This window comes from Chelonia mydas, chromosome 1 (assembly GCF_015237465.2).
Source record: "Chelonia mydas isolate rCheMyd1 chromosome 1, rCheMyd1.pri.v2, whole genome shotgun sequence".
Lineage (NCBI taxonomy): Eukaryota > Metazoa > Chordata > Testudines > Cheloniidae > Chelonia > Chelonia mydas.
The window spans coordinates 220927907-220940951 of record NC_057849.1 but is presented as its reverse complement, the minus strand read 5'-3'; the positions used below and the strand labels follow the sequence as shown (position 1 = coordinate 220940951).

General features: G+C 38.4%; 1 protein-coding gene across 1 annotated transcript in view; it reads right to left on the bottom strand.

Annotated features, from left to right (window-relative positions):
- The window catches only part of LOC102940290 (potassium voltage-gated channel subfamily KQT member 1-like), a 742437-nt gene that overhangs the window by 667423 nt on the left and 61969 nt on the right, over positions 1 to 13045 (bottom strand). Inside the window, exon 3 of the mRNA XM_043532723.1 lies at positions 790 to 916. Coding sequence (XP_043388658.1) covers positions 790 to 916 — 127 coding nt within the window. The remainder of the gene's footprint in view (positions 1 to 789; positions 917 to 13045) is intronic.

Below are 13045 nucleotides of genomic sequence, written 5' to 3'. Positions count from 1 at the left end.
AAAAACCACAGGAAGATATAGCCTTTCCCAAAGGGTTTATAAATTAAAGAAAAACACACTCCAGACAAAACAGAATGTTCATGGTAATGTTACGTACAAATCCAGTTACTTTTTTCCATCGCCCCTTTTCCCCAACACCCCTCTCACTCTCCTCCAACTAGCTCTCTATTCCCCTCTTCCTCTCCATCCAGCAGCTCCTTTGTATCCTCCCTTCCACTGTGCCCACCCTACAGTACATATTCAAGCACAATTTGAGAACCTGGAGCTGGCGAAAGAATGGAAAACTCAGCTAGTGAGAAGGGTGACCAAGTTATTGAAAGTACCTGAAAGTACAGCCACCCTCCCCAGGGCCAATGTTTCACATAGCCTCAGCCACCCCCTGTTATCACCAGTAGGTGATGCCGCTTTCCATCTTCCCTACCCTTCAGAGATTCAGATTTTCCTTCTTCAGCTAGGGTTCCCTGTAGGCAAGGGCCTAATACATATCATTATTTCATGAATAAGCAGTAATAATACTGCATATAGTTGTACCACGGTAGTGCCTGGAGACCCCATTGTACTAGGCACATTTCTAATACATAATAAGACTAAACTTTTCAAGGCAAGGACAATTTAAATAGCTAAGACAGACACAGGGAAGCACAGACAGCTTGCCCAAGGTCACACACAGGTCAGTGCTAAGAATCAAGGATACAACTCAGGTCTCCAGTATGTTCTTTGGTAATAACTTTATATTTGCAGTTTAAACAGGATATGAACAGAACTGTCTAAAAACAATATGAATCTTACCAATAATTGATATAGGCTTTCTGGCAAAACGTAGTCTTCCCTTAAAGCCAACATATTTACTTCTGCAACCAGCAGACCATAGCCGCACCAAATATTCAGCACCAAAAAACACCACCAGAACAATTTCCTGTTGGAATTAAAAGGAAAAAAGAAGATGTGATTAACGTTAAAAATTAACCCACAATTTGCATTTTCCTTTTGTCTCCTGTGACTTGTCAAGCCACCTCCTGAAAACCAAAAAGCCAATAGTAACAAGATTGTGTTTTATTTATTTTTCAGAGGGCAAATTTTAAAAAATGGAGTATACTGCCAGCAAACTATTTGTGGAGTAAGGTACTAGTGAGCATAAATAAGTTGTTTAAATAGAAAACTCAGAGCTAAGGTTTCAGAGTAGCAGCCGTGTTAGTCTGTATCCGCAAAAAGAAAAGGAGTACTTGTGACACCTTAGAGACAAACAAATTTGAGCATAAGCTTTCTTTTTTCAGAGCTAAGCATTATTCTCCTAATCCCTCTAGGCAATACCATAGCAGTGTCCTCTGAGGGAAGTCACAGTAAGTTTCTTCCTCTGTTTAGTTACTGCTCCTAAAAGTTGAAAATAGAGGGATGAAAAATGGAACACTGACACAGTAGAGTAGTGTTTTGGGGGTTTTGTTTGTTTGTTTTTTAACAATTTTGCATATATTTACCATGCCTCCCTCACTTCCTGGCTTTGGCTAGAATGAAAAGCAACAGGAGCAAACAAGAAATCTTTCTGCTGTTCTCATGTTATTTCTATCCTAACAAACAAGGATTAGTAGAAATCTGACAAAATGTGCAGTTCAATTTGCTGACAAAGAAGGCTGGGAGATACCCTTCAAAATTATGATGCTGACCTGTTTTATTCAAGACAACGTTCTCCAAAATATTATGAAATTTTCTCCTGGACTTCCATAGAGAATCTATTACTCCTTTTAAGTTTGGTACTCTTGGTTTTAATCACAGATCAATAAAAGCAAAGAATCGCCAGTTCTTTAAGGAATGTGATTCTGAAATTTAGGGACCTTGAAAAATTCTGCTTATGAGTCAAGTTTTTTTTTTTTAAATAAACTTCATGTTCTCACACACACAGCATTCTACATGCATACAAAAATGCAGAATCAGAGTTTACAAACTTGAAGCCTCTTCTAGAATCATAAATTGTCCAATTCTCTCATCAACTCACTTGCATCTAATTACACATTCACTGAAATGAATGTGATCTGTTTTGTTAATAGATTCACGGATTCCAAGGTTAGAAGGAACTATAGTGATCATCTAGTCCAGGGGTCTCCAAACTATGGCCTGCGGGCCGGATCCGTCCTGGGGCTTCCATTTGTCTGGCCCTCCAACCAACAGGGGAAAAGCGAACAGCTGAGTAGGCACGCTGAGCAGGCAGGGGGAGGGGCTGCCGGCAGCAGCTCACGTGGGTGGGGGGGGTGTAGCTCAGCTGAGCTGTGAGGAGGGGTGAGTGCCCCTGGGAGCCAGTCTCTCCAAAAGGGGAGCCAACTTAAGGGAGAGTTGGTGCTGCAGCCGAGCAGGCACAGACCCCTGCCTTAGAGTAAAAATACAAGTCAGATGCTTAATTACATCTCCAATAAATGCAGTAAAGAAGATGGAAATTAACAATTTCATGATGGTTAAATTTTAAATACAGCACTAATAGAACCAAACAGTCCCAACAAACAATGGGAACCTGGAGCTTCTCTTACCAAAAGTACAGCCAAAACTTTCAATCCTTTATCATTTTCTTCAGCAGAGCAGGCACGCCTAGCAGACAGAGGGAGAAGGGAGCAGGCGCAGGGCAGAGCAGACCCAAAAAGGGGAACCAACTTACAGTACCTGCATTGATTAACTTTTATACCTGATTTAGAATTTAATGGAACACTGACACAGTTGAGTAGTGTTTTTTTTTTAAACAATTTTGCATATATTTAATTTCTTTCACAGTTGCTTAGGTCCACAAAGCCCTTTCAAAAATTTAATATGTCCCTTGTCTCAAAGTTTGGAGACCCCTGATCTAGTCTGACATCCTGTATAACACAAGCCATAGAACTTCCCCAAAATAATTCCGAGGGCATATCTTTTAGAAAAACAGCCAATCTTGATTTAAAAATCATTAGTGATGGAGAATCCACCATGACCTTTGGTAAATTGTTCCAGTGATTAGTTACTCACTTTAAAATTCATGCCATATTTCTAGTCTGGATTTGTGTAGCTTCAACCTGCATTCATTGAATCATGTTACATCTGTCTTTGCTAGATTGAAGAGTATCAAATATTTGTTCCCCACATACACACTCAGAGATTAATCAAGTCAACCTATTAATATATTAATCAACCTATAATCTTTTTTGATAAACTAAATAGATCCATGGAACTCAGTCTATCACTATGAAGCATGTTTTCTAATCCTTCAATTATTGTCATGGTTCTTCACTGAACTCTCCCCAATTTATCATCATCTTTCTTGGATTATGGATACAGTATTCCCCCAATGGTCACACCAGACCAAATAAGTAAAACAAAACTCTACTCCTACTCAGGGTTCCCCCGTTGATTCATCCAAGGACTGCGCCATTCCTTTTGGCCACAGTGTTTCACTGGCAGCCCATGTTCAGCTGATTTTACACCACAACCCCCAAATCTTTTTCAGAGTCACAGCTTCCCAGAACAGTATGGTCTACATTCTTTGTTCCTAGATGTATATATTTACATTTAGCTATATTAAAAACATATATTGTTTGCTTCTACCAGTTTACCAAGGCATCTACACCACTTTGTATTTGTTACCTGTTCTCTTCATTATGTACCACTCCCCCAATTTGTGTGTCATTTACAAACTTTGTGATGATTTTATGTTTTCTTCCAAGTATTTAATAAAAGAAAATGTTAACTAGTGTAGGATCAAGAACCCATCCCTGTGGGACCCCACTAGAACCAGGAAATTTCCCAATTCCTCAACTACATGTTGAGACCTATCAGTTAGCCAGCTTTTAACCCATTGGCTGTGTGCCATGTTAATTTTATAACTTTTTAGGTTTTTTTCATCAAAATATCATGGAGTACCAACTCAAGTTTTGCATTGGATGTGTTACTTTTACATTACATGTCAGCTAGCATCACATACTAGAATGCCCACTATTACTAAATAGTAAAGACCAATAGGATAACCACTGTGTTAAAGCACGTGAATCTTGGCAACCTTCCTTCAAGTGAAGAGGGCTGAATACAGATTCTTGCAGAGCCTACCAATGCTATCCCTACCACCAGCCAAACGTGTTCTCTTGAGTATAATGGGAATGCATCCTACTTCTCTAACCCCACAGGCTGAGCTAGTGGGGTAGTAGGAGCAGACTCAACTGGGAGAGCATTTGGGAACTGCCGCATTCCCCATCTTCACACCTGGAATGGGATTTATCTCTCTGAACAATGCCTATTCATCCTTAGAATTCCTCATAATCAAAGTATTTTAGAGGATGAAAGGTGAGTAAAAGAGGGATTATGCAAGCCTACTAATTATGATTGAGTTGTTAACTTTGGAATCAGACCCCCAGGATAAGGATTGTCACAGCAACTCATAACAAGAAAAGATGTGCCATATAATTGCAACATAAAAGTATGTCTCTTCCCTCCCAGCCCCCATGAAAATGTAGGCTTTCCTGACTCAGACTTAAAGGATATCATTACCAGTGGAAGAATTATTGACAAGAACAGTGAGGTAGAATTGCCGTGTCCAGTTACGCTAAGTATTTGCTAGCATAGAAAACACTATGCACAAGAGAAATGCTGAGGAAACAAAGGACTTATAGTTGTGAGATTTTTCCCCTAATGGGAAAAATGGGCAATATCACCATGCAGGCCTTTTACTGGGAAACAGAGCGCATATCTAACAAAGCAAAAACTCCTAAGGACAGATCCCTCAAAACTGATCAATTAATCTCTGTCCTCTCCTTTATCTTACTACTTCATTGTTTGTATGCAATTGATTTGCTAATTCAAACACAACGGGGTTCTCAAATTTGCTAGAAGAGAGAATGGAAGTTTGACAGCTCTTTACTCACTTTCAAGAACTGATAGAATCATCAGAATTTGCATTAGCCTTGTACGGTCTGCTTTATTACTGCTCTCTGCTGAAGTCAGTATCAACACTTACAATTAATTAGAATGTCCTTTGTCTTGAGAAAGTGTCTAGGACATACTATAATTTTGGTTTCCAAAACAAAATGAGACAGACTTGTAGTTATTGTATCTGAAAGATACAGTTCTCAGTTCTTAAGTAATTCTAACCTATTGTGTCAAGTACACCCAGAAAAAAAAATCAAGATACATTAAAAACATTCAAGCTTTAGCACTATGAAACTGTATACAACATATTTAAAAGATTGTGAACATGCTGATATGAGGATAGACTGAAAAGGAAAGACAAGGCAAATAGCTTCCAACAGTTTACAGTCCAAAACTCAAATTAGAAACTTTTGGAGGAAGGTCACCAACTTTTATGATATACTAGTTTTGGCTGTCCTGCTAGATCTATGACCAAATAAGACTCCTTGCAGCAGTAAGTAAGATGATCATGTAAATGAAGGTACGTAAATGAAATTTATAGCTCAGAATTCACAATACCTCCCAATATGGTTAAAGATACACCAGAGAAGCAGCTGAAGGGAATGAATGCAGCTGAAGCGATTAAAGTGCACACATGAAAAAGGCAAGTATTTTCTCAGCTGCAGCTGTGTTTTAGGAGGAGAGTATACACAATGCTCTCTTCACTCTTTTTACTGGCATATTTAGGTGCTCGAGTAAAAGGAGGAAGCAGGATGGCTAAATGAATAGCGTGCTCATGAAGATTCAATCAAGGAATGTCAGCTCAAAACAATGAAGCCTCAGAAGCAAGCACAGTGGTTTAATAGTCCCAATGTTTGCACACGTGCGCTTATGTCCGAAATTTAATCTGATAACCTGTCTTCAAGGTTTTCTCGTCCTTAGAGTTGAAAATGTCAGGTTAACAACCTGCTTCATTTAAATGAATGCTCAAAGGCAATGAAAGTCAACCAGCACTGAGCATGTACACTTCTCATCCTAAATCTCACTGTTATAAACTATAGAGATTAAATCTGAAACTGGCTGGCTGAAAATTTGCATCACGTGGAAGAAAGAGCCATGCAGATTTTCTGTACCTCCTATATAATCAGCTCATTTTGCTTTGAACAACATTTGTTTTACATATGATTGATATGCTTAATAGAAAAGATGGTCATAGTCTACATTTAACAAATCCATTACAAAGAAACAGCACTGACTAAATATTTTAGAGCACTTGTGACATATCCAGAATTTGCCGATGTGACACCAGGAGTACTTGTCTGGTCCTCTAGTTTATCAACACATTCTATTTACTACAGAAGATGGAATTTTAATCATCTGGCTAATGAGGGAAGTGACAACTCTATACTCTGCTCCACTATCCAGATACGTTGCCATTGAAGTCTGGAATTCATCTGTCAGGGTGTTGCATAGAAAGTTTTAGCTCCTTAAACACACTTAGGTGGATGGGACACTGTCTAGAGTACAGCTGAATACATTCTGACCTACTGTGAATATAGCAGTACTTAAAACACAACAAGGACTGTAAGATGCCCTGAAGAGCAACCTTAAAATCCAACTTGCAAGAAACCACGAATTTGGTCAAGATAGTATTGCCAGGAGACAGAAGTCCTTTATTCATAGACCCAGGCAGCAATGCAAAATTCCTCAAGTTAACCCACCTACATGCCTCAGTCCTGACCGGGGGGGGGGGGGGGGGGGCACCTCTAGCTGGAAGGGAAGAAAAAAAAAAAAGAGTATAGTCTTGCTTTTCAATGGCATCTATCCAAAGTGAATACCACCTTCTGAATTATAATCAATCATATAATCTTTCTTAATCTCTCAGTTTGGGAGGCTCAGAGCAGTGTGGGTTTCAGTTTTTTCTGCTTCCCCCCACCCCCATTCCCAACTAAATAAAAAAAAATCCCCTGGGCCAAATCTTGAGGTCTTAAAGCAAGCAAACTCCCTCTGATCTGAATGGGAGTTGACTAGGGTAGGAATCTGAGAAAGAATGGCATGATTTGGTCCTTTGTTAATAACTCCCCAGTAACATTTTCTATTTCACATGACAGGTTTCAGAGTAGCAGCCATGTTAGTCCGTATTCGCAAAAAGAAAAGGAGTACTTGTGGCACCTTAGAGACTAACCAATTTATTTGAGCATAAGCTTTCGTGAGCTACAGCTCAGCTCACGAAAGCTTATGCTCAAATAAATTGGTTAGTCTCTAAGGTGCCACAAGTACTCCTCTTCTTATTTCACAATGGTTGTTTTCTGTTTGAGTGAATTGTAGAACACATTGCAATTAGCCTACATAACAAATTCTGTTCTGTACTAAATCCATGTGTTTGATGACCATTCCATATATGTAAAGGCAGTGGCTGTTAAACAACCAACATAGGGCAAGACTTGAGTAGGTGGACTGGATCCACCAAAGCTGAGAGGAACTTGCTATATCATATTTTCCTAAGTTGTAGGATGCATTAAAAAAAAAAAATCTATTTTAAGGTCTATTTTCTAATACTCTCCTAAAAGGCCCACATAAAATGCAGCCATACAGATCCAAGAACAAGCTGTCTGGTGATGTTTTCTGCCTACACCACAAAAGTTGTAGTGAAAGTTAAAAATAAGTTTAGAAGATAATAGAAGCACTTTGTATTTTATTTAGATTTATCCTGCATAAAGAGTGCAAACATACCTTGTATGCCAATAGGGTCTCTTCTCCAGCATAAGAGAAATTACTTGTTTTTCTGTGGACAAGTTCATCTGTCCATTTCTAAAAGGCATGGACACCTAATTAACACCTTACGCAAGTGAAATACCTTTCATAAAGTAGCACTCCAGGTTATGGAAGCTATCCTATGTGTCTTACTCTGGCAAAACTGTCACTGTTCCCTCAGTAAGGGCTGCAGGATGAGGCCCCATGAATTCAGTGTGCTAGACAACCCACTTCTCTCTATTGCATGCACCATGCCCTGGGGTCAGATAAATGTAGCAAGGCATTGATTTGCAGAAACATTGATGAAAAGAGAATATTAAACACACCAACTTCTGCTTTTTGGAATTTATTCCTGGAAAAAGCTACATTAAGAAAATTCAGATTGCACCATTAAGCAAACAGAACTCAGGAAGCAACAAACGAAAGGTTGCACTTGACCTCACTAGCACAGATTCATGACGACAGTCTTGAATGACACGGTTATATAGCTGAAGTCATGCAAGTGGGTGAGGGTCGCTGGAAAAAAAGGGAGACGAGGCCGAGATAAATATACACAGAGTAGCGCTCGGTACTGGAGAATGCTGCATCACATGTATCTAACTGGAGAAAAGCTGTATGAAATCAATGATTTAAAGAAAAATATCATAAAATATAAAATCTGTCATGTGGAACTACTGCACCAGACATCATGGTACCACACGCCTCAAACTGTCCACAGCAGGGAGCCCACCTCTGCAAACCTTAGAAAGATGTTGCCTTTGAAGCTCTGAAGCCTCAAGTTATATACTGGCTGTAGCAAAATTTAGACAAACTCTTTGAATAAAATGTCTATCATATAAACTTAGACATGACACAAGGAAAGAATAGCAACAAACAGTGAAAATGGGGTGGAGGGGGTCATGGAAAAGATGGTTTAGAGCTTTGAAAATAAAATTAAGACTGTTCCGTTTCTTATGCACCCTTCCTCATTATTTCACTTATATACCGTTCTAGATTTTGGTTGCCGCTATGAGACTAAGTTTACTATTTTGAACTATTCTTTATGGTTGTAGCATTGGGTGGCAATGGATAGGGATAAAGGAGGTGAGAGGAGAAGCTGAAGCACAACAGATGAAGAGGGAATGATAAAGCTTGGAGAGACGGGAATGGTTAAAAAGGCTGATGGAAGAAGTTAGAAGTAAGTCAGCAAACTAAGATGGCATGGTGAAAGGCAGTCAAAATTTGACAGGACTGACAACCATGAATGAAGAAGATCAAAAGGTGGAATGATCAATTACATGTTTAAAACATAATCAAACAAAACAAGACTGTTGTGTATAGTAAGAAAAAAAGTCAAAACAATGAGTTACTGTCTATACAACTAAAATTATATAGGCATCTAGTATCCAAGTGACAAGAGAACACAATGCCAGGAAGGCTGAGCCAAGTGAACATCATGAGACTACATATTTATCCATTCAGATACTGTGGTGATGAGCACCATTAAGTATCTGAGTGACTCAAAATCTCTAATGTATTTATTCTCACAGTACCCAGTGAGGTAGTGAAGTACTATTATCCCCAATTTACAAATGGTAAACAGGCACAGAGAGGCTAAATGACTTGCCAAGGATAACAGTCTGTGGCAGAGCAGAAAATTGAACCCAGGTCTCCCACAGCCCAAAGTAGCATCCTAGCCATGGGATGATCCTTCCTCTCTAGATGCAGGAGAGCGTGGTGTGATGCTGCTGCTGCTCTTCAGTGAACAGCCTCCAGGGGAGCACAGGACTCCTAAAGACTGCCTCCACTAGGCAAAATTGACAGCAGTGATGGGCATTATCTGTGTAGTATCTGGACATCTTCCACATAAAATGGATTTCATGGACACTCTGGCTTGTGAGTTTTTACCTCCCAAAAGCAACAGAGCCAGAGTGTCCATGAAATCCACATTGCTATAGCTAATCAAGTTTATGTGGATGATGCTCAGACACTACAGGGATGAGCAGGAGTACAAGACTAAGACAGACAAAAATGGTTAAATACTTAAAAAAACAACTTTACTAAAAATAGACGTTAAACTTTAGGTTGACAACAAACAGTAAATTTAAGTTTGAAAAGAGTTATTACAGAGTAATATAGCGGTAAAATATGAACATCTCTTGACCATGAATAGAGGGGTCCGCCCACTCCAAAGTGCCCAATAAAAGTTGTTTACAAACATTTGGAAGTTAGGTCATAGGGCCCAGCTTAGAATGTGAATATAGCAATGATTTAAGTCCAGCTGCCCATTTCAAACTAGTATGTATGTTACCAGTGAAGACCAAATTGTATTTCCTATCCCCATTTTAATTCAAACCACTATAGCATTAAACAGATGGCATATTACTAAAATTCTTTTTTTTTTAATTGAACAAATACACTTGTGGATGCAAATATTATTTATCTATCTCCTCTGAGCCAACAATTTTTATTTACTCAAAGAGTTCAATATCAAGGTGTTAAAATACCATTCACCTCAAGCTAATATATGAATTGACACATTTGCTTGTGTCAGAATACTGTATTTGTATTCAAAAAAGAATTTATTCACCTAAAACTATTCTTTGAAACAATATATAAATACTTGTTAAACAGCACGATTTTTGTATTTGCCCCTCTCCAGCAACACAAAAGGAAACTAGATATTCCTTAATTACATCGGGGGGGGGGGGGGGGTTAAAACGATGATCTATGTGCATTGTAAATAACAATGGTGACCTCTTCTGGTAGAAATATATATGAAAATAGACCTTTGGTTTCCAGCAGCCAAAGCTTTCAGTAGATTAACACTCAGAGTGATTGTTTGGAAATTAAACTGGGTCCATTTAACAGCTTATATTTGTATAATATCACATCCATAAGGATCTCAATGCAATTTACATATTTACAGTTTACACAAACTATTAGAATACACAGATCTCTACACTCCCCTCTTTTCTCTGCCCTTCAGATGAAATACGGAGGTAGTTTATTACATAATAAACCTACACAGAGGAAATGAATGCAGATGAAAATGAAGGGGGTTGGACGGATGGTATTATGCTTCCCACATTTGAAAAGAATAAAATGTGTATTTCCATTGTAGAGCACTTATTTCCAATTAAGGAAAAACAACAAAAACAGGTCCTGATCCTGCAAGCTACTCTGCATAGGCTGAGTCCACACCCACACAGAGTCCCACTGAAGTCAGAGGAGCTCTGCAGTCTGTTCACACAGAGCAGGATTAGGCCATAACATCTCCATGACAGAGACAGATCTCAAGAGCACAGAATGACTCACTAATGTTCTGTATCTGAAATAAAACACAAGGTAACAGACACCACATCGCTACCTCTGAAGAAAATAGGAGTCTCCTACAAATGACAGTGCCGTTAAGGCAGAATCACAACTTCTTGGAGTTACAGGATTAGATACACCCCCAAAAAAACCTCACCTACTCTATCGCCCCCTACATTTTGTGACATGAGATTATTAAAACCATGGGATAACAAGGAAATATATTTTTTCATAAGGAAAATGAAGTTTGCGCATGAGTCAAATTCTCAGTTTAAAAAAAAATTGTTGGCCAAGCCCCCTCTCATGGACACTTCTGATGGCGTAAAGTAACTCTCCAGCAATTTTAGTTCTTTGCAAGAGAACTGCCCATCAGCTACCAAGTCCCTAAAATAGGAGTAACTTCTACCTCCATGCACTTCTGCAAAGTCTGCTCTGAAATGGAATAATTTCCTTCCTTACTCCCACTACTGCCATTCTTTCCTCCAAATCTCCTTTACCACCCAATACCACCACCCCACAACCCAACATTTCCAGCATGGCCAGCTACAAGAAATCATCAGTGAGACTTTTCAGTTTTCAAAGCTCTTTCCCAGCATGGATAATTTAGGTAGTTGTAGGCTTAATTTTATTCTACATAAATGAATTAAAATTTTGGGAGTTTTTTTTAAAATATGAAAAAGTTTGTAATTGAGATAACAGACAAATGAGGCTAAAAAAGTGGACACAGGCACATTCCACACAAGCCATGGTATATAAAATATTTTCATTTTCTGGGTGCAATAATTGTTTAGGAAGTGCCGGAATATTTTCTCTGTGACTTTTAATTAACACCACTAAATATAAAAGCAAACAGCAGTCACTGTGTTACCATGATCACACTATCAAGATCATTTCAACATAGCTTTGTGGAGCAATGACTACCCTAGAACGCTGAGACCTATTTTGCTTTTGAACTACCAGCTTGTCGATATTTATGGCTGAAAGAAAGCTTTAACTTGATCATACTGTAGGAACCATGAATCGTCACGCAAGTTCAGTGCCTTATGGGAAGAGGAAATGGATAAAGAGGGAAAAGGGCTTAAATTACTAGAGTAAATCAGATTTTTAAAAGAATCACAGAATTTAGAAAAGAGGTACCTATTACAAGTGATTGTAGATATTAAAAGCAAAATGAAACAGCTCAGTAAGCAACATTTCAGTAGGGGAAGAAACTATCGTCAAACTTTCACAATGAAATCAAATTAAACAGTAGAAAAGTTTAGCAGAATTTTTTTTTAATCTTGACAGGAGAAACTGGATGGAACTTTGCAAAACATTGGATAATGAAAACTTAGAGCTGACCCATGGTAGAAATCAAGTGCAATGGCAGACAGAGTATACAAAATTGGATATACATTTTTAAAAACAGCAAATGTAGTGAGACTTCCTAATTATTTCCCTAAGGAAGGTTTACTACCAGAGTAAAAACCATGATCATTCTTTTTGAAGAGGAAATTATCTGTATTTTTAATTATCTATCACCAAGCCAGATATAGAAGAAAAGCATGAAGACATTATTGGAGCACTAAAATGGGAAATTTGAAATACATGGAGTTTCCATGTTAAAAACAAATTATGAACTCTAAAAAACAAACTTTAGAATAAAAACTTCATAGAAAGCATGTTCATGCTGGAAGTAACTAGGATTATACTAGAATTAGGTGGGCAATAAGGAAAAAGGACAACAAATTGCACTAACACATAGCTGTAATGCTCTATGATTGAAGATGACCCTTTATATCATTGATATTCACTGTTATACAATTGCAACAAATCTTGCATAAAGTTTTTCCATGTAAGGTGTCAATGGAAAAGTTACAATTTATCAAGTCTGATTAACCTGGTTAAATCCATGCATCATCTTTGTATCTAAAGTTATGAATACTGGCTTTGATTTGTACCTCAAACATGTATTGTGTGTCTGGGGTGACACTCCCCAGATAGATTTACATCAGGGCTACACAGCTATGTGTTGATGGCCCATTAAGGACACAACTCTTCAACGGCCCATTGTCAGACACTCATCCCATCCAGACAGCTCTTCTGGAGGATGAACTTCCCCAAAACTTGAGGTCTGAGGTGTTGGGTTCAGACCCATCTCTAATTA